This window comes from Harpia harpyja, chromosome 19 (genome assembly GCF_026419915.1).
Source record: "Harpia harpyja isolate bHarHar1 chromosome 19, bHarHar1 primary haplotype, whole genome shotgun sequence".
Lineage (NCBI taxonomy): Eukaryota > Metazoa > Chordata > Aves > Accipitriformes > Accipitridae > Harpia > Harpia harpyja.
The window spans coordinates 19,752,976-19,778,061 of record NC_068958.1 but is presented as its reverse complement, the minus strand read 5'-3'; the positions used below and the strand labels follow the sequence as shown (position 1 = coordinate 19,778,061).

The 25,086-nt window shown below is 60.8% G+C and overlaps 1 protein-coding gene across 6 annotated transcripts in view; it reads right to left on the bottom strand.

The window, feature by feature from the left end:
• Positions 1 to 888: 888 nt before the first annotated feature.
• Positions 889 to 25,086, bottom strand: part of FOXP4 (forkhead box P4) — a 63,087-nt gene continuing 38,889 nt past the window's right edge. For all 6 annotated transcript variants that reach the window (XM_052815416.1, XM_052815415.1, XM_052815418.1 and 3 more), the window contains 14 exons: positions 22,931 to 23,053; positions 20,831 to 20,917; positions 14,815 to 14,962; positions 14,063 to 14,267; positions 13,673 to 13,777; positions 11,008 to 11,095; positions 8,877 to 8,960; positions 8,126 to 8,327; positions 7,947 to 8,023; positions 7,624 to 7,725; positions 3,138 to 3,259; positions 2,944 to 3,010; positions 2,623 to 2,789; positions 889 to 2,395 (listed from right to left, as the gene is read on the bottom strand). In XM_052815416.1, the coding sequence (XP_052671376.1) occupies positions 2,251 to 2,395; positions 2,623 to 2,789; positions 2,944 to 3,010; positions 3,138 to 3,259; positions 7,624 to 7,725; positions 7,947 to 8,023; positions 8,126 to 8,327; positions 8,877 to 8,960; positions 11,008 to 11,095; positions 13,673 to 13,777; positions 14,063 to 14,267; positions 14,815 to 14,962; positions 20,831 to 20,917; positions 22,931 to 23,053 (1,722 nt within the window). In that variant the 3' untranslated portion in view covers positions 889 to 2,250. The remainder of the gene's footprint in view (positions 2,396 to 2,622; positions 2,790 to 2,943; positions 3,011 to 3,137; positions 3,260 to 7,623; positions 7,726 to 7,946; positions 8,024 to 8,125; positions 8,328 to 8,876; positions 8,961 to 11,007; positions 11,096 to 13,672; positions 13,778 to 14,062; positions 14,268 to 14,814; positions 14,963 to 20,830; positions 20,918 to 22,930; positions 23,054 to 25,086) is intronic.

Here is a 25,086-nt window from a genome sequence, read left to right as displayed (position 1 = left end):
GCCACCCACGCGTGGGGCTGGGGAGGGCGGGTTTTGCAGGATTTTTCTGGGGTTTTAGGGAGGGGAAAGGGCCCCCTCTGCAACACCAGCCAGGGGGGATGCTGGTGACCCCCGTTAATAGCCCCACCGCGCTGTGCCTTCCCCCCAGCCCGGGTGGCTGCTGCTTCCCGAGGGTCTCGGAATGGCCCGGATGGTGCTAGGGTGGCACAGGGATACAAGGCTGGGGGGGTTTCGGTCAGCCTCACCACTGGCTGCAGGGGGGACCTAGAGAACCCCCCCCCCATCTCTGCAGCCACCTGGGTATCGAGGATGCACCAGGCAGCAAAAACGATGATCCGAGGTATGTCCCGGGGACACGCCGCAGGGCCAACAGCCCCTTGGGGATGTCACAGAGGTGATGCATGGGGACAAACAAGCACCCCCCCTGCCCAGGACCCGCAGCCGTGTGTTGCATTTTCAACCCAAAATGCAGCTCCCGGGGTACCAGCGCTAGGAGCCCGGCATGGGGCTGGGGGGGCTGTGTGCTGGGGCACTGACGCAGCCCCCACCGCCAATGTCTCAACCCAGGGTACCAGGGACAGGGAGGGACGGAGCGGCGCTCGGGGTTGTTGCGGGAGAGCCCGGAGCTGGGCTCAAAAAACGAGAGCAGCTCCACATCCATCACAGCAAGTCTCCCAAGACCCCGCTGCGTGCCAGGACGGCCAGTGCCAGCCCAGCCGTGCTGGGGAAGGTGCTGGTCCCCGAGGAAGGTGCTGGTCCCCGAGGCCAGCACGGGGCACCTGGCAAGCCATGGCTGCCTGCCGGGAGGAGCCTGGCGCTGGGTACCCACATCACCACCACCGAAAGAAAGAGCAGGGAGAAGAGGGGTGTTTGGTTGTGTTGTTCTCGTTATTATTAATATTTCTTTTTTTTTTTTTTTTTTTTTGGCATTAATACCATCTGTTCACCTGAACTACGGACCTTCTGTCTCTAGAAATCTTTTGGTATCTTCCCATCTGGACGCACACGCACACAAAAGGATAATTAAAAGAAAAGATGAAAGCGGGAGCCCCAGCGGCAGCAGGCTCAGCTCGCTGGCCACGGCCAGGTTCAGCCGCCACGGGGTTTCACCAGGGTCGGCTTTGCTACCAGCGGGATGGCCGAGCAGCGGCTCACTGCCGGGCTCTGCCCACGCCAGCTCCTCTGCGGGTGCCCCCCCAGGAGAAGGCTCGGCGGTGGTGGATGCTGCCTTCCCCGCGCCATTACCCGTCCTCGGAGACCCCGTCCCGGCTTCGGAGAAGGAACCGGGCGCGCAGGGGAGCGGGAACCTTTCCCTGAAGTCGAAGTCGGGCCAGTGGCCATCCCTGCGCGGGCTGGGAGGGTGTCAGCCGCTGCCGCCGACGTTGAGAAGGAAGCAGGGAGCTGTGTCCTCGCTGCCCGGCGCTGGTGGTGGTCATCACTGATGGGTGCCACCAGCCCCCCCACCAGCAGGGGCTGGGGGGGGGCTCGGGGAGGGCGGCCAACCCGGGGCCGGCTGCTCTGCTCGCCGGGCAGTTTAGCAGCCTGCCGGAGGTGACGAGGCAAAGGGGACACAGTCCCACCGACGCGCCGGTCCTCGTCCTTCCCCAGCCGCGAGATAACGGTGCAAGCCCGACATCCAAACCATGGCAGAGGACTCGCCCCCGTTCCTGCTGTTTCTTCCCCCGAAGCTGGGTGGAGGCAGCACGTGGGCGAGGTCCACGGTCCCTCCTAGTGCAAAACCCACTGGGGGACGGAGAGACGACAGCGGGTTCCTGCCATCGCCTTCCCTCCCCGGGGCGGTCGTTGGCGGAGGCTCGAGCATCGCCGGACGGCAGAGCACCGCAGGGGAAGAGGGGACAGAGGTGCCTTCCCTGTGCCCACCGTGCACGGGGAAGGAAGGAGGGACCATTTCGGACAGAAAGAACCTACCATCCTCGTTCACCAGTCACTAACCAAGGGAGGAGGGGAGAAAAAGTCCAGCTCTTGGGTTTTTGCTTCTCGTGTCGCGGGATGTCCCCCGCGGCAGGGGTCGGTCAGTCACCGGGGCTGCAGCGCGGGGCAGTGGGGAGCGTGAGGGACGCGCCGTCAGCAACAGGTTGTTGCACCAAGGAAACCCTTTTGCTTTGTGGAAGTGCCTTTGAGAAACAGGTTAACGCCGAAGGTCACCTTGGGGAGGTGGGAGCCGTCGCTTGGTCTCCGGCCGGGAGGGTGGGAAGGGTTTGCCCCTCGGTGGGGAGGAGGAAGGGGTCCTTAGGACAAGTCTTCCACCGGCAGCTCCTCCTCCAGGTCCCTGTCGTCGGGAATCGTCACATTCTGGTTGGTGGTGGCCATCAGTGAGACAGGTCTGCTGTCGTCCTCTGCCTCAGCTGGTTCCTCCTTCACGTGCACTGGATGGCTGCAGGGAGGGAAGCCTTCAGCCTCGGGGAGCCGATCCCCCTGACCGCAACCCCACGAAGCTCTCGGTCCAACCCTCCCCGTCTCACCTAGGGGACAGGAGCCACGGGAGGCAACAAGCAGCTCCCGCTGCCCGATGTGCCACCGTCCTTTAGCTCCAAACCCTCCAACAGCCCAGTAACACCCACCAGCACCGTCCCTCTCCCCCTCGCCCCCGGCCAGGCTGACCTGTACTGCTGCGGGGACAGGCGCGGGCTGTTGCTGCCGTTGCTGTTGACCTGCTCCACGGTGCTGCTCACGTCGTCGTGGCCCACGTGCAGCATGCCGCTGGCGGAGCTGGTGTTGATCATGGTGGGGCTGTTCAGCAGCGGGAAGCTGCTCTCTGCCAGCGCAGCCTGCAACAGAAAGCGGCGGCGGCTCGAGGCACGGAGGACGCGAGACCGGGAACCGTGCAGGCGGGGAAATGTGGCCACGAGGGAAAACGGGACCACAGAGCGACGCAGGTTTAGTGCCCCCGCATCCCTGCCAGCGACGGGACTGGATCCTTACCTGGTAACTTGCATTAAGTGCTCCGTAACCGAGTCCTGAAATCATGTTTTTGACTAAAGTCGGACTCCTGCAGAAAGAGAGAAAGCAGGACGATGCACGGCTGAGCGCTCCCGGCCCGGGGACGGGGGGTCTGGGAGCAGAGGTGGGCGCGAGCGCGGCTCCCAGGCTGCGTCCCGCGGGACAGGAGGACCCACCCTGTCATCTTTGGTGGCCTTCGCTTTTGGTACTCGTGCTCGTCGACGGTCCAGACAGCTCCCTTGACGTTCTCCACGCGCACAAAGCACTTGTGCAGGCTCAGGTTGTGGCGGACGGCGTTCTGCGGGCAGAGCGGGCAGGAGAGCTCAGCGGCACGGCCCTCGCCCCGCCACCCGGACCCCTCCTCTTCCTCCCGATCCTCCTCCTCGCCCAGCCCCTGTGGGTCCCCATGGCTCTGGGCTGTCCCGGCCACACTCGGCGTGTCTACGGCCAAATGCTCTGCAAAGCCACCCGGGGATGCTGCAAGTGCTCGCTCACCCCATCAGCACCGAGAGGGTTTAGGAGTTGAGCCCCCAAGCCACTCGTGGGACATGACCCCCCTTTCGTGGACCTCGGCCAGATGCCGAGGAAGATGGGGACAGCATGGGACAAGGGACAAGTCACACCAGCAAGGAGCTGGGAGCAGAGCCACCCTCTCCGCTGCAGCTCACTCGGCGATGCTCGGCAAAGCTGGCTAATCTTTTCCTTTCTTTTTCTCCCCCCCCCCGCCCCCCGTTTTGGTCCTTTCCCTCCCTTTCTTCTTTACATCGACCATCTTTACATTTCTAAATGTAAAATAAAGAGACACACACGTAGGCAGACAGCACAGCCCCGAGAGATACCAGCTCCCTTTTCCCCTTCCAACTCCCTGCCATTTGCTACTGCCCCTATTTCATTACCAATTTTAATTTGCCTCTAATTAAATCCTGTGTATTTTTCCGACTCACTTGCTAATCCATGAGGGAGGCAGGAGGCTGGAGTGGAATCTCTCCGAGCTATAATTACAAAGGGCCTAATCACGCCGGGGCTCTGCCTTTGAATAAATTTCCTTGCATTAAGGTTCTCAGATTCTCTGCCTTGCAAATGAGAATGACCCCAATTTCAGGAAGTTGGCCTCGGAGGGTTTTTTTTTTATATTTTTTTTTTTTTATTTCGAGTCCTGATTCGTGATGAGAGACTAATTCGTTACGCTAAAACATTAACAGCAATTTAAAAGGTCGAACGGGGGCTGTATAAACAAAGGAGCTGGCCAACACAACAAGGCAAAAGGAGACACAAGGACTGAACCCCCCCGCGCTGGAAAGTGTTAAGAGTTCCCAGAAACTCATCAAATTGCACTGTCCCCCCTTTTGCTTTTTAATTTAAGGACAAAACCAAACAAAGCTGGGCTCCTTCCCTCGTCCTCCATCCCTCCGTCCATCCCTCCCTCCCTCCATCCATCCATCCTCCGGCAGCTGCCCCGTGCCCGCTGCCCACCCCAGCGTCCCCGGCTATGCCATCGTTCCCGGCGCTGCCGCGATGGCCCCGGCGAGAGCCGGCTCACGCGGTGGCAGGCAGCGGGGACGGGCAGGGTCCTGCTCCTCTCGCTGTTGGGCAGAGCCATCCCGAAGGGAAAACTTTGCAAGCTCCCAGGAGCTGGTAGCTGGGGAAGGAGATTTGGGCACAGTCGGTGCTGTTTGATGTGATTTTTGGGGGGGGAACTGGGAACCCCTGGGTCACACCAGGAACCCGCTGGTTGGCAGCCAGCCCAGCTCCTCGGGCGATGCTCGGTGTGGTGTAGAGCCGGGTCCCCGGGTCCCAGCCCGGTACCATTGCCGCTCTCACCCAAAGGGATATATTCCATTTGGGACATGCCCTGCCCTGGGGGCAGAAGCATCCCTCGTCCTCAAACCCCATTGCTGGCATCACCCAAAGAGGAGGGTCCGGCTGCGCTCAGCACCGCGCAGACAGACATCCCGGGGAGCTGGAAATCTAAGAAGGACCCCAGGCATCGCTGTGCTCCCGGACCAGCAAGGGAGCAGGATGAGCCCCCGACCCCTGCTCTGTTCTCACAGCATCTCCGCAAATATCCCACTCCCTGCCCGTGCCTGGGGGTCTGAAGTCCGGCCGGGGCTGGGTCCTGCCGCTGCCCTTGAACCCCCATTCCCTGGCGAGCAAACACAGGAATTCCTCCCCTCGCCAGGGCCGGATCCTGCCCCGCATTCCCCTTCCTCTTTCCTGTGAGCGCAGGGGACTCCTCGTCCAAACAAAGCCCTGATTAAAGGCAAGAAGCGGGGCAAAGCCGAAACCTTTCCTGCACGTGGAGATGCAGCCCCAGCCCAGCAGTGCCCACGTCCCCCCTTTCCCCCCGCCCCGGTGACACCCCCCCTGCTTTGAGGCACCGGCGGGTATGTGTTTGCAAAGGCAAAAGTGGAGATAAAATAAATCCTGGCACCGGGCAGGATGCGATTCAGCATCACCGGAGCCTGGGATACCCCCGGTGCTGTGTGTCGCGCAGGGTGCTGGTCCCAGGATACGGAGGAGGTGCCAGGCGAGACCCCCCCCGACGTGGGAATCCTCCCACCTAGTGTCAGGGGTGGGTCCCCTGCCTCATCCTAATGTGGCTTTTGTATTTCGACAGAGTATTTGTTCAGTGCCGGACTTGGTTGCTCTGTTTGCTTCTCATCTTTGCCTTTTCTAATGATGTTTGCTTTATGGCCCCGGCCCCGCTCCCCATGCCGTGCTGGGGGGTCTCCCCGTGGGCCCCCACGCCGCACTGCGGCTCTGCCCTGCCGTGGGGATGGGGTACCCACCTTGGCCCCTGGCACCCCTGCCCCATCCCGGGGGGCAGCTATGGCAGGAGATGAGGGAGAAGCCGCAGCAGAAACGGTGGTTTTCTGAAGAGCGGAAATACATTATTTTTTCCTGCGTATCCCCCTCCTTCAAAAGAAGCCTGGCCTTGGATGCTGAAAGTTGTGAAGGGAATTATTTCCCCCCCAGCTCTTTTTAATCCCCTGTCATCCCTTTTGGTGGTAGAACAGGAAAAAATAAAGAGCAGCCAAAAGGGAACCAGAAGGGCTGGGGGATGCCCCTCTGAGACATCAACTCTGCCCTTGGGTAGCACGGGATACAGGGGAGCCACAACGAAAAAACCCCCAAACATTTACTCCTTTCAGCTAGTAAGAGGGCAGGAATAAGGCGTTTTCACCTGCCATTATCTCCTTCCACAGATGGGGAAACCGAGGCACGGAGCAGGTAAAGTGCTGCCCCGGACAGCCCCTGCTCTGCCCCACGGCGAGACACCATCCTGCGACCAGCGACGGCCGCACCGGGCTCTCTGCCCCAAAGTTCCCCATCGCTTCCCACCCTCGCCCCAAACCCGGGGGTGTCCCCACGGGCCCGGCCGGGGTGCAGCGGTGGCAGCCAGCGCTGCTCCCCATGCCGTGCTTGCAGTGCTGCACGCGTGCCGTGAGGGGGACTCCAGACTGATGCAGTGCCACGGCCAGCACCAAAAACCAGCCCGGGCACCTCTGACCGCTCCTGCCCTTCTCCTTCCCGCTGCCATCCTCCCGCTCGGCGTGCGGGGATGCTCGGGATGGGTTGTGCCAAAGCCAAGGGCCACCCATAGCGCTTTGGAGCCGAAACGCCCGTTATTCACCCAAAGTTTGCTGCGGAGAAGCAAACCCCTGCTGCACTCAGCTCTGATCTGCAGCAGCAACACACGGGGGCCCTGGGCTCCAGAATAACCGATTCCTCCTTAACCCTTTCAAAAATGCACTATCTTGCTTGCACCTCGCTTATTCTAATTTTTTTGTTGTTTTTTGTTAGCTTCCTTCTGCCACTTTACTTCTTGCTGCCCTGAGCAGGAGGAAGCTGTGTCTCCGTAAATACATGCAGCAAGAAACAATAAATAAATCTTCCCTGGTTGGGGCAATAACTGCTCCTTCTCACAACCACCCTGCTCCTCTGAGATGTGTTTTCTCAGTCCTCGATTTCTAAATAACCAAGGGGGGAGCAGCCTTGGCACCTGCGTGCTGCCCCAAAATTCACGCCCATCAGCCCAGGCCAGTGACAAACGGCTCCTCGGTGCCAAAAACTTTCAATACCTGCCCATACACCACCATGCACCGGGTGGGGGGACCCGACGGGCACGGACACCCACTCGGGGTCTCGCAGCAGAGCCACAGGTGCTCCCACTCGCTGACGGTCTCCCCAGCCACCACCGCTCTCCCTCCATCCCCACGGACCACAACCCGCTTCCCCGGCCACCATCAAGACCTGGCCGCCGCATCTCGCAGCCCGGCTGCGGCACCTCGCGTTCGCAGCGTGCCACCCGCCCCCGGGTTATCATTAACCTTATTTGCTATTTCAAGTGTCTTGCTCTTTTCTCTGCCCTTCTCCCGGCACCAAGGCTCCGCAGAAAGCCCCAGGTTTCTACACCGTGGCCCTCTGCCGTATCCTACTGCACGGATGATGCGTCCCCAGAGACCGGGAATGCGTTTTGCGTGGAAAAATGTGGGATTTATCCACAAAATCATTTCCTGCACCATCTCAGAGCTGTGCAATGAACTGGTCATTTACCATAGATGCCCATATAAGTTGGAGCATCTCCCGCAGCAGGTGGGATTGGGTGAGCCCCGGGTGGGATGGGGTGAGCCCCGTGGCGCTGAGCAGGACTGCTCTCACCTTCCAGGTGGCCGTGTTCCTCCGGAAATAGGCAAACATCCGCGTGAACCAGTTATAGATTTCGTTCAACGTTAGCTGCCTGTCGGGGGTCTCCAGGATGGCCTGGGAAACCAGAGAGGGGACAAGAGCATCACTCGTGACGCCCTGGTGAGGTTCAACGTCCATCCCGTGGCGAGGCACGAGATGCAGAAATGGGGGTTCAGCAGGCACGGGAGCCCCCCCAGGACTGAGAAAGTGGGGGAGAGCGTGGCTTTGCCTGAGATGCCCAGCAAGCAGGTCTCAGGGTGCAGAGCTGAACCCCGCGGGCACAGGGAGCCACTCACCTGCCGGATGAGCGAGGCGTACGTGAAGGGCGGCCGGACGTCTGCGTTTTTGTAAAACTCGTGATTCTGTGCAAGTTCTGGAGGGTAGACAAGAAATAGGGGGGCGGGGGGTGAAGGGACCCACTTTGGGACCCAGGGACGGCAGGATGGAGGGTGCTGAGCCCCATCCTGGAACTCACCTGAAGATATTGGGGTGCAGAACTTCTCCGAGTTTCTCCTGCGGATGGGCCCCACGTTGTGTAAAGTGGAAGAGCTGATGACAGAGGGGCCCTGCCGCAGGGGGGTGATGGGCGCCGTGGCGGAGGTGGGGGGATGAGGTAAGCCGTCGGGGAACGTGTCAGAAGTGCTCTTGGAGAGGGTGGCACTGGAGACCAGGTTCAGCTGCACGGACAGGAGGAAGGGAGGACGGGCGGTTGGGCACCGGTGTGGGGAAGGCAGGGACTGGGAGAGCCCCCCGGCACACCGGCAGCTCGGCAGGGCTGAGCCGGCTCATGCCGCAAAGCGGGCGGCGAAGGGCTCGCGGGGGGGGAGACTTGCTGGGCTTGGCAGGGATGGGATGCGACCATGGGATGGGATGCAACTGCAGGATAGGACGCAACCATGGGATGGGGATGCAACGGTGGGAGAGGATGCACCCACAGAACGGGATGCAACCACAGGACGGGATGCATCCACTACATGTCCGAGCTGGTGGAGCAGCACAACACGCTGACACAGGCTGCGTTTCACTCCCACCTGATGCCTTCCACCGCACAAGGGACCAGGCTACATGTGCCGGAGCAGAGTCAGGGCATGCCCATCCCGGGGAGCCTGTCCAGCTGGGCTGCGGTGCCCATGCGCAGGGCAAGGAGGGGATGGCAGCAAGGGGAAAGGGGAGGAGAGGGGGCGGCCGCAGGGACTCACAAGGGCAGGAGGGGGACGCACGCTTACAGGTTGGCTGAAAGGCTTTGGCTCTGAAGGTCTCATGTGAAGATGGGCCATCATTGCTTGGAGACGCTCGCTCTCCTTTGCCAGCTGTGGGAGGCAAGAAGCAGAAGGGAGACGGTCAGGCAGTGCCGGCAGTCACCGCGGAGGTGCCCTGGGCCCGGAGGAGGTGCCCACCAAGCCCCCAGCCCTGGTTCTGGGCAGGGAGCATCCTCCAGCATCCCCGCAGGAGCCACCTCCTCCCTGATGCTGAGCCCTCCCAAGAGCCCCATCAAGGCTGTGGCTCTGCGGGGGGCTGCGGCACCCATCGTGGGGGGCACAGGGGCTGCCGCTGCTCCGGCTCCGTGTGTGCAGTCAGATGAAAAATCTATGGTGAAACGGAGTCACTTCCCATGCCTTCAGGCTGCCATCCACCAGCACGGCTCCATCCTGGCCACACACCGCAGCCCTCGCTCTCCCTCCTGGGTGCTCTTGTCCCCACACCCCGGCGCCTGCCGTCCCCATCCCCTTCGCCCTCCTCCAGCCTCTGCTGTCTCCCGCTCACCAGCAGCTCCCTGTCCATCTACCCGTCCCTCTGTCCGTCCATCCATCCGCCCGCATGTGCAACATCGCTTTAATTGTGCACTCCCGCCTGTTTACTCCCCAGAGTGCGGAGAAGGGTGAAATATTCACTGTGGCACCAGGAGGGATTTTGAACCCGGTGGAGGCGATGGGATCTGACACCCGCTCTCTTCCCGTCACCTTCCCTTTCCACCACGACCCCTCAAGCTTGGGGCTCGGCCACATCCCCGCATGCTGCCGGCTCCCCGCTAGCCAAGCCCCCTCCCCGGGCAAGCGCCGGAGCTGGGAGTCGGGCGAGGAAGGAGTTAAAGGCAGGAGCCGGAGCAGAGTTTGCTGCAAGTTTGGAGCAGCTCGGATGCTTTTGCGCTGTCGTGGTGCTCATTAGAGCTGACAGGTCTCCCCTCGTGATGCAGACGCTCTCCACCGGCACAGCGGGAGCTCCGCGCTGAAAACTTTATAATTGGTAGCTCCGGTGGCAGGTTCTCCTCTCTGCACACGCAGCCCTTCAGCTTTTTTTTCCCCTTCCTTTCCCTCCCCTCTTTAAGCCCCAGTAATTGCTTTCAACCTCTCGCTTTAGCGAGGGCTGGGGAGCAGGATGTGATCGCATGGCTTCGCCCAGGCGGCTTGGCAGCCTCCCCACCCGGGAAGGTTTTGCTGTGTCCCCCCCACCCCAGAGCCCCCATTACAGTAACTCCAGGCAGAGGGTCTCCCAAAGCTGCCGCACAGTGTGGCCCGCTGCCCCCCGGGGCTGGCGTCCCCTGCGATGATACCCACGGCCACGCACAGCGATGGGCACGAACCGCTTTGAGCTCCTGCCAGCCCCTGCCTGAACAGCCGGGCACCGTCATGCCACTGGGGTCTCGGTGAGCAACCCTCTGACAGAGACCCCTGCCCCATCCCGCTTCCCTCCTCAACTGCTTTCAAGTCCCAAGATGAAAACCCTCCATTTCCTCCTATTTTCCCCACTCCCTTCTCTATTAACCGAATTATGCACAACACATCGGGGAGTCGGAGACACTGGGAAAGGCACTATTTCAAGAACTAGCTTTCCAAAAATAGCACCCTGAAGTTGGCCTCCAAAGACCATCCTCAGCCACTGAAATAAGTGGCCTGATTTCCAAAGAGCCCAGCAGCCCCGTGGCTCTCTCTGCGGCGGCACGCCTGGGCACGACGGCTGGGGCACAGCTCACGTCCCGCCTGTGGGCATGCACCCCACCAGGCAGCACATGCCTTCCAGGTCTGTGGCATCTCCTTGGACCCACAGGGACACTTTGGGCAGGAGGGATGGCTTGTCCCTTCCTCCAGCCCCATCATCATTGTGCAGGGATGCTGGTATCGGATGGGGAACCAGTTTGAGGGTTCCCCAGGTCTTGATCTCCACCAGGATGCGGTCCAGGGCCAGCACTCCCATTTGGGAAGGATGCTTAAAATGAGTCCCTGGGGCGGCTGGTTATCTCACTACGGTCCCCGACCTTGCTAACCCCCTCCTGCAGAGAGCAGCCAAGACACAACACGCAGAAGTGGAAAGAAGACGGCTTTTTAAACCCATGTCCTTTGAGGCTGAGGCAGCACCCACCTGTATTTCCAGCTGCTGTACCACTTGCATCTGGACTCGACACTGGGCCGTGCTTCGGTCATCAAGTGCATGTTCTGTATTGAGGTGTCTGGGGAGGAGAACACCGGGGTTTATGCCTGGACGTGCCCAAAATGCAGCCCCTCTGCTGGGGCCACACCTGGGATCAGCCCCAACCTGAAACCCCCTGTACCGCAGCAATGCCTGGGGATGCCCGTGAGGCACTGCCCATGCCGGGGATGCTCCGGCACTGCTGCCCAAAGCGTGATGAGCAGAAGGGAAACTGAGGCATGAAGGAGGGCAAGCAAACTGGGCTGTGCCTCCTCCCCGACCCTGGGCTGGAGGGCAGCCGTGGACAACCAGCCCTGCCCATGGCAGCCCCGCGGTGTTCCGGAGCAGTCACTGGTTGATGGAAAGTCCTTGAGAAAGCTGCTGGCAGGAGGTGTCCAGGAGGACCTGAGGAGCAGGTTTCCAGGACAAAGGTGGCATTATGGAGGTTTACTTACACCCTCTAAGGAAATCCCCGAGGCGGAAGGTGACATTTCCAGGATGCTCCTCATCCTACTGCTTTTGTGCCTTATGTTTATAAGGCATTTTATGTTTATAAAGCACAAGGACCTTTGGTCCTTGCTGCCCTCCCTCCTTCTCGGGGAGGGGAAGGGCTCCCGGCAGAGGCAAGCAGCCAGTGATGGGGACATCACTTGCTGCAGAGCCACGGACATCCCGGCATCACCTTGTGGGGGTCCTCGCCCCTGGACCCAGCAAAGCGGCAGCCTGGGGACGCACTCAGCCCTGAAGATGCCGCGTGGCCGGGCCACGTCTTCGCTGGGGTGGGTGCAAACCCCGGGGGGGTCCTCACCAGAGGAGTGGGACAGGTCGGAGGGGGGATGCAGGGCAAACTGTACCAGGGCCACCCCAGAAACACCCCAAAAGGTGGCATCTGATGCTGGAAAACACACAGGTGTCCCAGGGCCATGGGCCAATGCTCTCCAGGACCAAGACTGAGATACTTCTGCTGAGACATCCCAGGAGAAGGTGCCTCAGGAGTATCTACCCTCGGTCCGGATGCAGAAGACGGCGGAATCTCACCCAGCTGTTTGCAAGAGACTTCCAGCCCCAACTTGTAAAAACAAGTTAGGTAACTGGGACCAGCTGCCAAGCCTGTATGTGAGCAAACCCTGCTGGTGTCTCAGCCCTGCTCTGCAGGGCTTCAGCTGGACCAAGCTGCCTGCTCCTCTCCCCTCATGGCAGATTGAGGGCACAGCTGTTTCTCCAGGGAAAAAGCTGTCGAGAGCCTTGGCTGTGCTGAGCGGGAACGAAGAGGTCTCCCACCGACCCTCACAGGCTTTTATAAACCACTGCTCTAAAGATGCACTGCCCCTTTCCACCCTAACGCTGAGGCTTTCTGAGCTACTCCATGGAGGTGATGCTCAGAGGAGGCTTGAAGCCGGTGCCCGGACCCAAAACAAAGTCCATGCTACAGCTGGGCTCAGCCTTTGGGAGCTGGAAGTTTTCCATCTGTCTGTCCCACACCCCGACACTCGCTCACATTGGCAGAGAGGGGACAGAAACACTTCACTAGTGCTGTTGGGGAGGCTGCCCCTCGGGAAGCTTGCTCCTGCAACACTACGTGTGCTTGGGGGGTTCAGGCAGATGCGACGCAGGGTGCAGGGACCCTACAGCCCCGGCCAGCGCAGCAAGGCTCTCCCAGCACCGTGACCCAGCTCCGGCTGTCCCCTGTCAACCCCAGCTCCAGCTTCCAAACCAGAACTTGCTTATCTGCCCCATGCCATGTACACATGCCCGGAGGGGTGGGAGGAGATGTCTTATCTAGGTTCACCCCCTGAGTCACAGGCAGAGGAAGGAGGATGCAGGAGCCTGACTCATTCATTCAGTGGCCACCAGGCAATGCTGCCCCAGCCTTCCCAGACTGCCTTCGCACCTCCTCATCCTCCTGTGCAAGGCCTCTGCCCAGCTCCTTCCCTGGGAACGAGGAGGCCAGCGCGGTCTGCGGGATGCTCCCACTGGAGCCAGCCCCAAGTGCGTGGCAGCGGACGGGATCAGTTTGTAAAAACCCAAAATCTCGCTGATGGACAGCGAAGCAAGCGCCGGTGCATCTCGGCTGCTGCGCCGAGCAGACAGCCGGAGAGGCGGGGGGGAAGGAGCAAGCAAACCCGTCAGTTCCTTCTGATGTCTTTGCTAAAAATCCCGGCTACAAAGAGATCTAATTGCAAATGAACTAATTAAGTAAACCTCTGACGAAGCGTGAAAACAATTTGTTTGACCCTGACGCTAGCAGAGGGCTCTTCGACAGCAGAGTTAATCAGTCAGCGCCGGAGCCCACAAGCGGTGTCAGCGGGCTGCCGCGCCGCCATCTGCTTCCTCCTCTCCTCTCGCCCCCCAGGAGGGGAGCTGCAAACTCCCCTTGCCTGCTGCCTGCGCCTGCCCGCTCCTGCCCGCTGCATTGGGTCTCTTCTTCTCTAGCAGTAATCCCTGGTGTGTTTTTTTCCTTTTGCATCGGGCCCCCTTGGCTCTGGGCAGACAGACTTTGGGGTGTCTGGACCTATTTCCAGGGTCTCCCCCTCTGCCAGCCCCATGCTGTCCCAGCCTGAGAGCACGGGCTCTCCCCTTCTCTGGGAAAACCTCCCCCAAAAAGGGGAGCACTTACTTGACAAACTGTCCCAAGTCCTCACAGAGGGTTTCGCAGCCGGGCCACTTGCACTCTCCGTGGCCGTAGAGCGGGTGGGAGCCGGGGGTCTCTTCGTGGGAAGAGCTGCAGAAGAGGAAAAGGGACCGTCAGATGGGACAGCTGTGATGCTCCGGCGTTCCCATGTACAGGGCCAGCCCTCGGGGACCCACGGGAGACCCCACAGCAATGGCTCCCTGTCCTCTGTGGGCACACGGGCACAGCGAAACAGCGATAGGACTTATTTATGTGGTGGGCAGAAACCCCCCAACCCTCCCAACCCTGTTGCCAGCCCTGCGGGCGACAGATCCTGGCCCCTTCCACCTCTCCGGGGGTAAAAACACAAAGTGCCAGAGCCCGACCCGGCTCTACCTGTCCCTTCTCGGCGTGTGCATGGTGCTCTGTCCATTGGGCAGAGGGTGATGGGAAATGGGAGGCGAGACCTTGGCGGCCGAAAACGAGGTAGAGTTGGAGGTGTTGGTGGTGAGGTCGAGACCTTCTTGCTTAATGCTGTCCTCGACGGGCTGGGTGGCCGTGACCTCCTTCCAGAGCTGCTGGAGGTCCGAGGGACACACAGCTACGGCGCGGGGAGAAAGCGCCCGCCGTCAGCAGCGAGGAGGAGCAGCACCCGCTGGCACCCAGGCACCAGGCTGGTTCGGGACCCCACGGGCTCCCTCCCTGCCCGGCTGGCGCAGCTTGGCTCCCTGAAGCTCAGGCAGCCCGGCACGGACCGTGCATTGGGAAATCACTACCCGAAGCTGGGCACAGCCCTCTGTGCCGGCAGCCGGGGAGGAGAGGCTGCCCGGCCCCATCGGGAAGCCCAAAACAAGCCGCCCGCAGCACCCGGGAACCCCGCAGAGCTGTCCCCGGAGGGAAGGAGACCCCAGCACCCCGGCACCCTCCTGCAAGAGGAACCCGGGGGCTCAATCCTGCAACACAACCCAGCTCAAACTCCCCCAAGCTGCTCCGGCTGTTAATGCAATCCGGCCCCAAACTTGAGAGGGATGCATTAGGAAAAGCAATGCCCCAGCCCCCTCCCCGCAGCCTTCCCTCGCCCGGAGCAGGGAGAAGGTGCAGCCGCAGGGTCCCCCAGCACTCTCCCCACCCCAGGCAGGGGTCCTTACCTTGGGGCAGGGTCTGCAGGGGCACGGTGCCCTGTCCCGGCGGGAGGCTCACCAGCCCCTGGCGCTGCAGGTTTAACAGGTGCTGCTGCTGGAGCTGCTGCATCTGCAGGAGCTGCTGCTGGAAGGCCAGCTGCTTGTTCCCTAACGGCTGCCGGGAGACAAACGGGAGAAATCAAAGCACGTTACTTCCAGCCTCACAGCAGAAGCCTTGCAAGGGAGGCAGGGGCTCGGTGGCGAGGGATGCCCGCGGCGGCGGGACCGGGGCCGTGCGTGCCTCCGTCCTGCTGCTGGGCCTGCTCAGCTTGTGGCTGAGCCGGACGGAGGCTTTGATCTCTCGGAAGAGGAGGGGAAGAAAAGGAAAGGGGAAGGGAAAAATAAAGCACTGAAAAGAGAGGGAGCGAGCAGAGCCGGGGGCTTGCTCAGAGCAGAGACCCAGCTCTGCCTGCAACGTGGGCAAACCTGCAAACCCAAGCCGTGGGGTCCCACGCGGGGAGGCACAGCCGCAGGGCGAGCTCCCGCAGGCACCAAGCATCGCCGAAGGAAAGGGGGCTCCCAGCACCCAAAAGGCATCCTGGATGCACAGCATCCTCCTTTAAGCAGGGAAATGGTCCCATTTGCCAAAAAATGACCATTACGAGCCCCTTCTTTTCTACAGGGGAGCAGGTGCCCAGCGCCAGTACCGGTGCCCCCACCCCAGCCACGAGCATCCCCCAGGTAGGCGACCCTCCCACCCATCCCCAGGAGCCGGCCGCACTCTGACCGGCACGGCTGGCCCTAAACTAGTTAGGCAGGACATGTCCCTGGGGAGGCACCACGAAATCCATGAGAATTAACTGAAGAGGAGAGAATTCAATTAGGGATGGGGACAGGCAGCTGCTAATCTGAGCCGGCCACGAGAGGGGAGCTGCCCCAGGCCTGCCTGGCCTCATTAGCGGGGCAGGCGTCTCCGTAACCCCTTGAACCCCTCTGTTTGCGCAGACGTTATTTGCAGGTTGCGAGGAGCCGGGCTGGCAGGCAGCGCAAGCCGGCTGTGCCGCGCCGACCGGCCCCAGCAGCAGCCCAGCCCTTCCATGGCAGCTCCGTTATCCTGAGCAAGAAAAGTGCCGGGGTCCCTCTCGGCAGAGCGAGCCCCCTCCTCGGCGGAGCACGTCGGCCAAGCCCATGCTAAGGCGCTTCCCCCCGATCTTGCTGCACTCGTGAGCGGGGGCACTTTGCAGCCCCATTGCTTGGCCGAAAAAGAAGTATTTTCACGTTCATGTTCTTACTGATGAGTGCAAAAGCTTTTTTCGTATCTTCTGGCTGGGTCTGAGCATCGTGGGGATTCAGGCCGCGGTGCACCAGGGCTCCCATGGACCTGGCACAGCCCCACCTTGCTCTCTCCATGATCCCTGAGGCTGCATCTCGCTCTCTGCTCAACAAGGAACAGCAAACAGAATCTCCGTGGCAAATCCAGTACACGGCTTAGTTTGGAATCAGCATGCGTTGCTGTACCCGAAGCAGCACCCCAGGCCTCGCGGGATACAGGTGGTCCCCTGCAGATGCTGCCGACGCTGTGGCTTTGTGAAACGGAAGGCGAGGATGAGCTCCAGGCACTGCCCTGCAAAATCCCTGCAGTCTGCAATGTAAGGCATGACTGTGAGTCCTGTCTAGGGCACAGAGAGAGTTTAAATCTGGTTTCATCAGTCTCAGAGGGATGTGCGGACTCCTCCCTGTCCTGTCCTGTCCACCTCTTGGCCACAGTAGAATTGGCCAGAGTAGAATTGTCTCCTCAGAGTCAAGTCCAGATTCTCTTTGGCTTTGCCTCAGTCCTGCACCTCTGACGCTTGAAGATAAAGGCACAAATCAAAGAAATTTCTGCTCAGTGAAGAGAAATCCCTGCGCTCACCCTTGCTCCTGAGCAAGGTGCTAAGCCAGGAGGGCTTCAGGCCATGGGACGGGACAAGACCACGGCCCGTAGGACAACGATGGAGGAAAAAAAGGCAGGACCAGGCTGTGTGCCCAAGGGTCTTAACAAAGGCAGCGCTGTCCCCCACGGCGTCCCCATCCCCTGCGAGGGAAAGCTCTGCCACCCCGTGGGATGGACACTCACGTCCTTGCCTTGGTTAGAAACAGCAGCTGGGATGGGATGGGATGGGATGGGATGGGCTTCTCCTCCTCTTCCCAGCTCCGCTGCCACCCTCCCCGGGGGCCCCGGGGCAAGCCTGGGCTCCGCGCAAACACAGCCTCATTCACGGCACTTCCAGGCTGCGGAGCAGAAGGAAATTGGGAGCGGATGAAGTCATGAGGATCCCCAGGGCACGTCGCCTGCGCCTCATATCCCGGCTGGGCTCTTCCGACCTGGCCTCACCAGAGCCGTGGCCGGCAGAATCAGACCCCGCTGAGCCCCCGGGGCACCGGGCAGCCCTGACCCATGTGTGGTTCTGGCAGGGACGATGTCTACGTTGAACCTGCACCTTCACGTGCTTCAAATCCACATGCGCATCCTTCCAGCTTCACCAGACCACGAACATGGGGACCGGCCTCAGGAATACGAGTCCTGGTGCCCGGCGGATGCGCAGACGCCTGGGCTAAGCCAAAACGAGGACCACTTCTCTCTGGGGAAGCCAATTTGCCAGTCCCTAGAGAGCAACCGCTGCACCGCAGAGCCAACAAACTGCCCGGGCTCAAAACCGCTGAGCGCGACGGGTGAAGAGGTGCACCCATGTGCAGACCCACCCAAGAGCACCCACCAGCCCGGGGGCTCCGAGTCAAGAGTTTGCCCTGGAGAAGATGGGGCGGCGAGAGCCTGACTTTCAGCCCCAGCCTTATCAAAAACCTCACTCCCTGGCCATTTCCCCATGAGCTTTGCTCATCTCCTCTCCTTCTGGCAAACCCCAGCTCGGCAAATGCTGGCCGAGTCCCTCCCAGAGGGGACCTCCCAGCACCCACCGGAGGAGCTTGCTCTGTGTTAAGGCCGGATCCTGCGTTTGGCCCCCCCCCCCCCCCATCCCAATCCCACCTCCCATCCCAGCGCGGGGGCTCGGGGTCCGGAGCTTCGCCTGCGCTCAGCGTACATTAGACGCAGATGACTGGGTGCAGCTACCGGGGTAAGAGCCGCCGTCACTTTGATTTATGAGCACATCAGGAGGAGTTTCGGCGTGACACGCGGGACTGACAGGAGCAGTTCATTAAGCTGACACTGAGGTTAGGCAGCCGGCAGCTCCCCCTTGCCGCCCCCCTCCCCTGCCCTGCCAGACTCAGGAGAGGGACAAACACCCCCCGCCCCGGCAGCTTTGGGGGCACACGGAGACCCACTGGTCTCGCCCCCAGGGGATATTGGGGTCTCCGCACCCGGAGGCCACTGGGCTTGGAGAGGCAAAGCGGCTGGAGAAAGAGCGGGACGGCAGACACCGGCTTCGCTGCCTCTTGCCACGAGGACGAGGGGCTGCCTGGAGCTGTCCCAGCCCTGCGCCGCAGCTCCTCGCTTCGCCTGCGCCCGGGATGCTGCTGGGGGTTCACCCTGACACCCTAATGCAGGAAAATGCTCTGGGCTGGGCTGGGATGTGCTGCAGCTCAGCCCCATCCTGGACCAGCTGCCTCGCTCGGCCCCTTCCTCGTGGCTCCTCGCAGACCGCGGACACCCCCCACATCCTCTGGGACAGGATGCTGCCGACAGGCGCTTCCGACACGTTTCCATCCTCCGCGGTCCCTCTTTTCCTGCTCTCCCCTTCCCCGCGCCCGCTGGGGGACCTCCAGCTGCGCCGCTCCTCCTGGGGAGATCTGAGCCGCTCCTCCACGAGATGCTGCTACCTGCTCCCGGCACCTTCCCCGGTGCGGCGGCACAAAGCCGTTCCCACCTGCTGATCCCCCTCCGTGCTCACAGGCGAGCCGCCGACTTACAATTACACCAAGGCGAATCCTTGAAATCAAGCAGAGGGAAAGCAGAAGGCGCTCGGTTTACAAACCTTGCAGTGGGGCCGTAATTAAATACCACCGTGGATTTCCATGAAGGAACCGACGCTGGCCAAGAGCGGCTCTGCGGCGGCATCCCAGACACGCCAGCTATTCCCCGCGCCGTCGGGGGAAGCAACGGCAGCACCGTTCCCAGCAGGCAAGGACTGCTGCCGAACGCAGGCTTTATTAATAGCAGCTGCCCAAATTCATGGGGTGAAGCCGACTCCACAAAGCCTGGCTGGGGGTTTTGGGGAGGGGAAACACCACGACATCTACTCGCAGGGACACCCTCGCTGTTTTTCCTGGCCATGGGGTGGTGATGCTGCCAGGAGCTGGACACGCATCCCTTTAGCAGCATCTAATGCCCCTTCCCCCCTGCTGGCCACTCAGACTTTCTTAGCGGATAAATTTCTCGTCTCCTCTGTACCATTTAATTAAAAGTTAACATGCGCTTTTTAAACCAGGAGCCTGCTAAGCAAGCCCTTTGTTAGAGCTTAATTATATCCCCGTTCGTTGCTGCAATATAACATCGCCATGGCCAAGAGGAAAGTCCTTGAGGAAGCTCAGATTTATGCCTCCCCTGTTCCTGGAGCATGAGCAGCTACTCCAGCTCCTGGAGATGGCTCCGATAAAGCCTGACCCCGCACACGCTGCGTAAATATGCCGACATCCCGCAATGAAAGTCCGGGTCAAAGTCTATTGAAGGCTCGAGTGGGTGCCGGCCTGACCCCGAGCCGCTCGAGCCACTCTATTTCCCCAGCACCGGCATGTGCTTTGCTGTCGAGTCCCTGCTGCAGCCACCCCAATGCGCAGTCTGGGTTTAAATGCTTTCTTCCTCAAAGGAAAGCTGAATTTTGAAGTGCTGAGAATTCATGAGTGTAAATCAGGGGGTTGGATTTTAGGAGGGGTGATTGCAATGAACAGCCCCAGCACCCCGTTCCCCTGCTTGCTACTGATACTTGGCTGGGGTCAGGGACTGAGCAGCTCAGCTCCACGTCCCTCTGCACTGGGAGCCCAAGGAAGGATGCCCGATAGAGAGGGCAGTGATGCCAGACATATATCAGCACCTGCAATGCAAAATACCCCCCCCATGGTACCACGTGCACTGATCTGGGAAGAGAGAGGGGCAAAAATATATAAGAAAAAGGAAGGGAGCGGTGCTGTCTGCCCGCTGCCGGTCAGGGTCGATCCCCAGCCTCCGTGCGACCGACACATCCCCAAAACCGAGCATTGCTGATACAGCCACAACGCCTCAGAGCGCATTACTATGGGAAAGGACAGCAAAACCTGTTGTGTAAAGGGAGTTATACAAGATTGATGCAATCACACCAGCATAAAACACTTCTCCACCAGGCAACCACCTCCCCAGCAAAGGGCCCACCGCTGCCGACCTGGTCACAGCATCCTCTGCCTTGAGCATCTCCCATTGCAAAAGCCCTTCGCTGGCATCGCTGCTATTTCACGCGGCGCTTGCGTTTTGCAGAACCGCCTTTCCAGGCAGCAAAAGCCCTGGTTTGGGTTCCCACCTGACCAGCCCTGCCTGCCTACTTGCCAGGGTGCTGCCGTGCCAGCTCAATCAGGACTGGGCTGCCCGACGCGAGCTGTGCCAAGACCCTGGCAGGGCCAGCACGTCGGGCAAGGGCTGAGCCGAGCCTCCTCTGCCCCCCGCACCGCAAGGAGGATTTGGGGAGCCCTCGCTCTGTGCCGGGGGGGGCAGCGACCTGCCCCTCCTGCCGGGGAGGGTCCGGCGGCTCTGCCGGAGCTGCCAGCCCACACCCGCTGACTTCACCGCTCCCCACACCCAGCCCGTAGTTTCTAGATGCGGCAACAAGGATGCGGCGCTGAGAACGATGCAGCTCGGTGCACGTGCCAGATCACAGATAGGGAGGAAGAGGAGGAACTCCCAGCACCCGGACCGGCTGCCCCGGCACCCCCCGGGAGCAGGATGCCCCCGTATCCCATCCTCGCTGGCTCCCAGCCGGCTGCCCTGGGTGCTGGGACTCACGCACACCTTGTTTTGTGCTGGTCCCCCTTTTATTTGCTGCCAGATCTGATGGCCCAGAACCCAGCTGCATGAGCTCACCTCTTTGGGTTGCTGCTTTCCAGCTTGCTGCTGTGTCAATAGCTGCAGGTGAAGCTGCTCCTGTTGCTTCTTGTAATATTCCTGCAACTGGGAGGGAGGGAGGGACGGGAGGGGAGAGAGCAGCCCGGATTAGCAGCAGGAACACCTTGTTCACATCTCCCTGCCCAGCACTACCCCATGCCCAGCACCGAGCTTTGCCACAGCCATGCCAGCTCCTGGCACCATGCCGTCAGGGCAGGCTCTTGGCTACAGGTTAAGATGAAAAGCACCCACCGAAGGAGTCATGGCTGCAGAAAAAACCTTGGCCACACGCTCCTAAGGGCTCTGGATCCCTGCAGCAAGTAAAATCCCCAAACACCACCAATGCCAAACCTGCCATTCGTTTTAATGCCAACGGGTTCCCTGGCTTTCTGCCACCGGCTGGTCCGGGAGCCTCCACCTTGCCTGGCCTCCGGGAGGAGGGTCACAATCCCTGGCTCTAATTCCTGTGCATCCTGGGGATTTTGCAGCTGTGCTAGGGGGATTTTTGTTTGATGGGGGAATATGAAACACCAGGAGGTGGGCGAGCCCCTTGAGAGAAGCGGGCCTGGGCGCTCTGGCACGTAACGCAGTGTTTCAACAGCAGAGAAACCCCTTTTTTGGCGTGGCGGGACCTCAAAACACCCCGGCAAGTGTTGTGAGAGCTGGGGGGCTTTTGGCTGGGAAGGGGCCAGCAGCAGCCACGGTCTGTCCGGTGCAACCCCGTGAGCGCCGGGGGCTCAGACATGCATCCCCCTTCACGGGCACCACGGGAAAGCGCAGGCAACCCGGCTCCTCGCAGCACCCCGGTCAAAACAGAGGGTTTTGCTGGGCCAGTAAAAGAGAGAAAAACGCCCCGGCCCCGCGATGAGCCACTGGAGAGGGTCCCAGTCTGCACCAGGCAGCATCGGGACCTGCCAGCATTGACGCCAGCTCTCGCCCCAGCCCCTAAATAAACTGTTGGTGATGGATTTGCTGCGTGCAGGGGGGCCAGAGGCACAGGGAGGTCAGCGAGACCCGGCGGCCCCCTCCCACCCGGCCTGTACCCCCGTGCAGGGGCGACGGCGGCGGCTCAGGAATGCCCCTTTGAATGCCGGGAAGCCTTTATCAGCTCGGGGCTGACAGCGCTGACAGCAGCAACTTTGCTTTTTCTGTCGGCGAACAGGTTTGGAAAGCCTGGGTGTTTACCCGAAAGCCAATCAAAGCCAGGTCTCTGCAACATGGTCGAGCGAGGCTGCAGGAACATTGGGTCAGGGGTGAGAGGTGTGATGTTTGGTTTTCTTCTGGTGGAGAATGCGAGCTATTCCGGCCTGGGTTGTTTAATTTGCAGTCAAACGTGTTTCTTTATCCGGCTCCAAAGAGGCTTGGAGAAGGACCCACCCAGGGTAGTGTTTACCCTTTGTTCTTTCCCTGGGGCCAACCTTGAATCCTTATCAGCCTGTTTGGAGTAAACAGGTACTGGAGGCAGGAGGAAGGGTGTGGAGGATGCTTGTGGGATTTCTCCTTCTCTCCCTCCCGCCAGCGGGAGGTGTTTACCCAAGCAGACCTGTTTTGTTTCGGAGTTGAGGTTTGTTTTTTTTTTTTCTTCTCCTCCTTCTTCTTCCCTCCACATTGGTTTTACATTTGATAGAGCACTCCAGAAAAGCTGAGCAGGGCCGTGAGAAACAAACCCACATGCTCAGGTCTGGAGCTGGACCCGGGCACCTGCCCTAAAGCCCAGGCAGTGGCCACGGGGGCTCTGCTTGGGCTCCGCTGAGCCAGGAGCGTCCACCCGGACTCCAGCTCTTCCCAAGAGCCAGGGAGCCCCAAACCAGCCCTCGTGTGGGAGCTTTCTGGGCTTTGAGACCCTGACTCAGGGCAGCAGCATCCAGCTTTGCCAGCATTGTTAGCACCTGCAGCTCTTTCCAGCCCTTGGCGCTGGATGTACTCAGAATCCCTAAGGAAATATGGGGGGAACGCAGGAGCCTGAGGAGGAAAGGACCCATCTGCCTGCCCCTAACAAGCTCCAGCATTCATGGACACCAGTGAGAAATCGCTTGGCCCGATCCAGCCGATGCACAGCCAGCCCAGGACCAGGGTTACCTGTTGCAGCATTATCGCCTGCTGCTGCTGCAGGAGGGCCTGGAGCTGGGGCGGCGAGAGGATCTGCTGCATTTGCTGCGGCGTGATCATCTGCGGGGACATCATGGCCACGGACACCGGGACCTGTGGAAAGGAAGGACATGTCACCACTCCCAATTCCAACCTTGGAAAACCCTCCCCAAATGCCAACAGCCTGCGAGTGCCTCCCACCTCCCAGGCTCTCCTGGAGCAAGCTCCGTGCCCCCCATCCCTGCGTCACCTTCGGGTGAAGCCCTTGGCCACCAGTCTGGCCTGGCGTGCCGAGACCACCGCTGGGGACGTGGCGATGGCAGGGAGGTGCCCCGGCGCAGGGGTGAAGCTTCCTAAACCGTGAGCTCCCCCCACCCTGAGGGCAGGATGCTCTCTGCCCACGGGGTCGTCTTTAAATGCAACTTAGCTGGGGGAATTAGGCACCGAGAGGAGCCAGTGGCACATGGGCAGCCAGCTCCAAACCACAGCTCCCTCCTCTCCTGCGAGCACGGGAAAGGTGCCGGGCACCGCTCCTTCCCTCCGGGTCCCGGAGGGTGCAGGGAGGAGGGAAACACCAAGGGAAGTGGGGAAGATACCGATCACCCAAATAACTTTGCAAAGCAGAGCACGGAGGAAGAGGTTACCAGGTTTTCCATAGACACATCAAAGCTTTACCTCCAGTTGACACCAGTAACTCACGTAATTACCGTGCCAAGTGGAGGGAGGGCTAAGAAAACCTGCCAACCCCTGCCTTTGGTTATCATAACACGGGTCTACACCCCCGCGGCAAAGAGCCGGGGAAGGTGTCGGTGATGGATCCCAGACCCGTCAGTCCTGCCCAGGTGGAGCAACGCTGCCTTCCCAACCACGGCCATCAAGAGCTGCCTTGTCGCAGCCCTCCACTGATCCCACCAGCCTAAAGCCCTTCCCAAAGCTCTGGACAGGGTTATGGCTCTGTTGTAACTTAATAACCCTTCCTGGATGTTCCCTTTTCCTAGGAAAGCAGACGACTGCCGCTGGTCTGGAGCAGGGGAGCCGGTCAGGCTGCCTGGCAGCCTCAGGCTCTTTGAGGGGACCCCAGGAGGAGGCGACTCCTTGGCACGTGGGATGCGGCAGAGCCTGAGCCAGGCTCCTGGTGCAAGCCAAGGACCCAATTTTGACCCAAATTAGACGACTTTTCATCCCCTCACTCCAGGGTCTCGGGACCTGAGAGACCAAGGGACAGTGAAACGAAGCAACTGGCTTCAGAGCACACGGCAAAGTCCAAATGAAAGCCCGCTACCTGCCAGCCCCTCCGCCCCAGGACCTCCAGCAATGCCCAGACTCCCCAGTCTGGACCTGCTGCCCACCCTGGGGGCTGCCTCCCTGCTCCGGCCACCCTGGGGGACACGGAGCAGGGACGGGACCCCAGGGGCAGCCCCGTGCAGTCCCTCCCGTCTGCGGTGGGCATCTGGCCGGGCTGGAGCATGCTGACCTTCAAGGGAGATTGCAAAGGCTTATCTGTTTACTCAGGCATTTTGCTGGAGGGAGGCGTAGCAAGCGGGCCGAGTTTCATTTGTCGCCGGCAATCCCCCCCCCCAACCCCCCACAGCTGCCTTCGTGTCAAGAGTTATTGATTAATTGCTGCGTGTTCACACCCAAGGGCTGCTGCTGGGGTGCCTTCAACCGCACCGGCTCGGCTGGCAGCGGAGGGCTCCGGAGGCTGCACGAGTGCCCCCAGCAAAGAGCCGCAAAGCCCTGCGAGGGCTCCGGCACCCGCCGACGTCTGCGGGAGAGCCAGGAGAACCCCAAGCACCCGCCACGGCACCAGCACCGGTGAAGAGCTGCTGTTTCGGCGGTCAGGTGCTCGCAGACAGCTGTGCAAAGCCCTCGGCAAACATCTGGGAAGGAGGGAAGCTCGCGGGGATGGCAAGACGAGAGCGAGAGGGGTGCGCGCCCGCTCGCTGGGAGCTAAGCATCCTGCTAATTTCCCTTTGCCAATTCATCAGCTGGCAACGTGCTCGGAATGAGAGCCCCTAATTAATTGCTCACCGCATCCCCCATCCGGGCGGCCTCCCCGCCCCCACCGCCGCCGTGCGGCCTCTCGTACACGTTTGCTGGCATTTTCAAATCGGAGGCATCCTAATTACCGGAGAGTTATAACACCT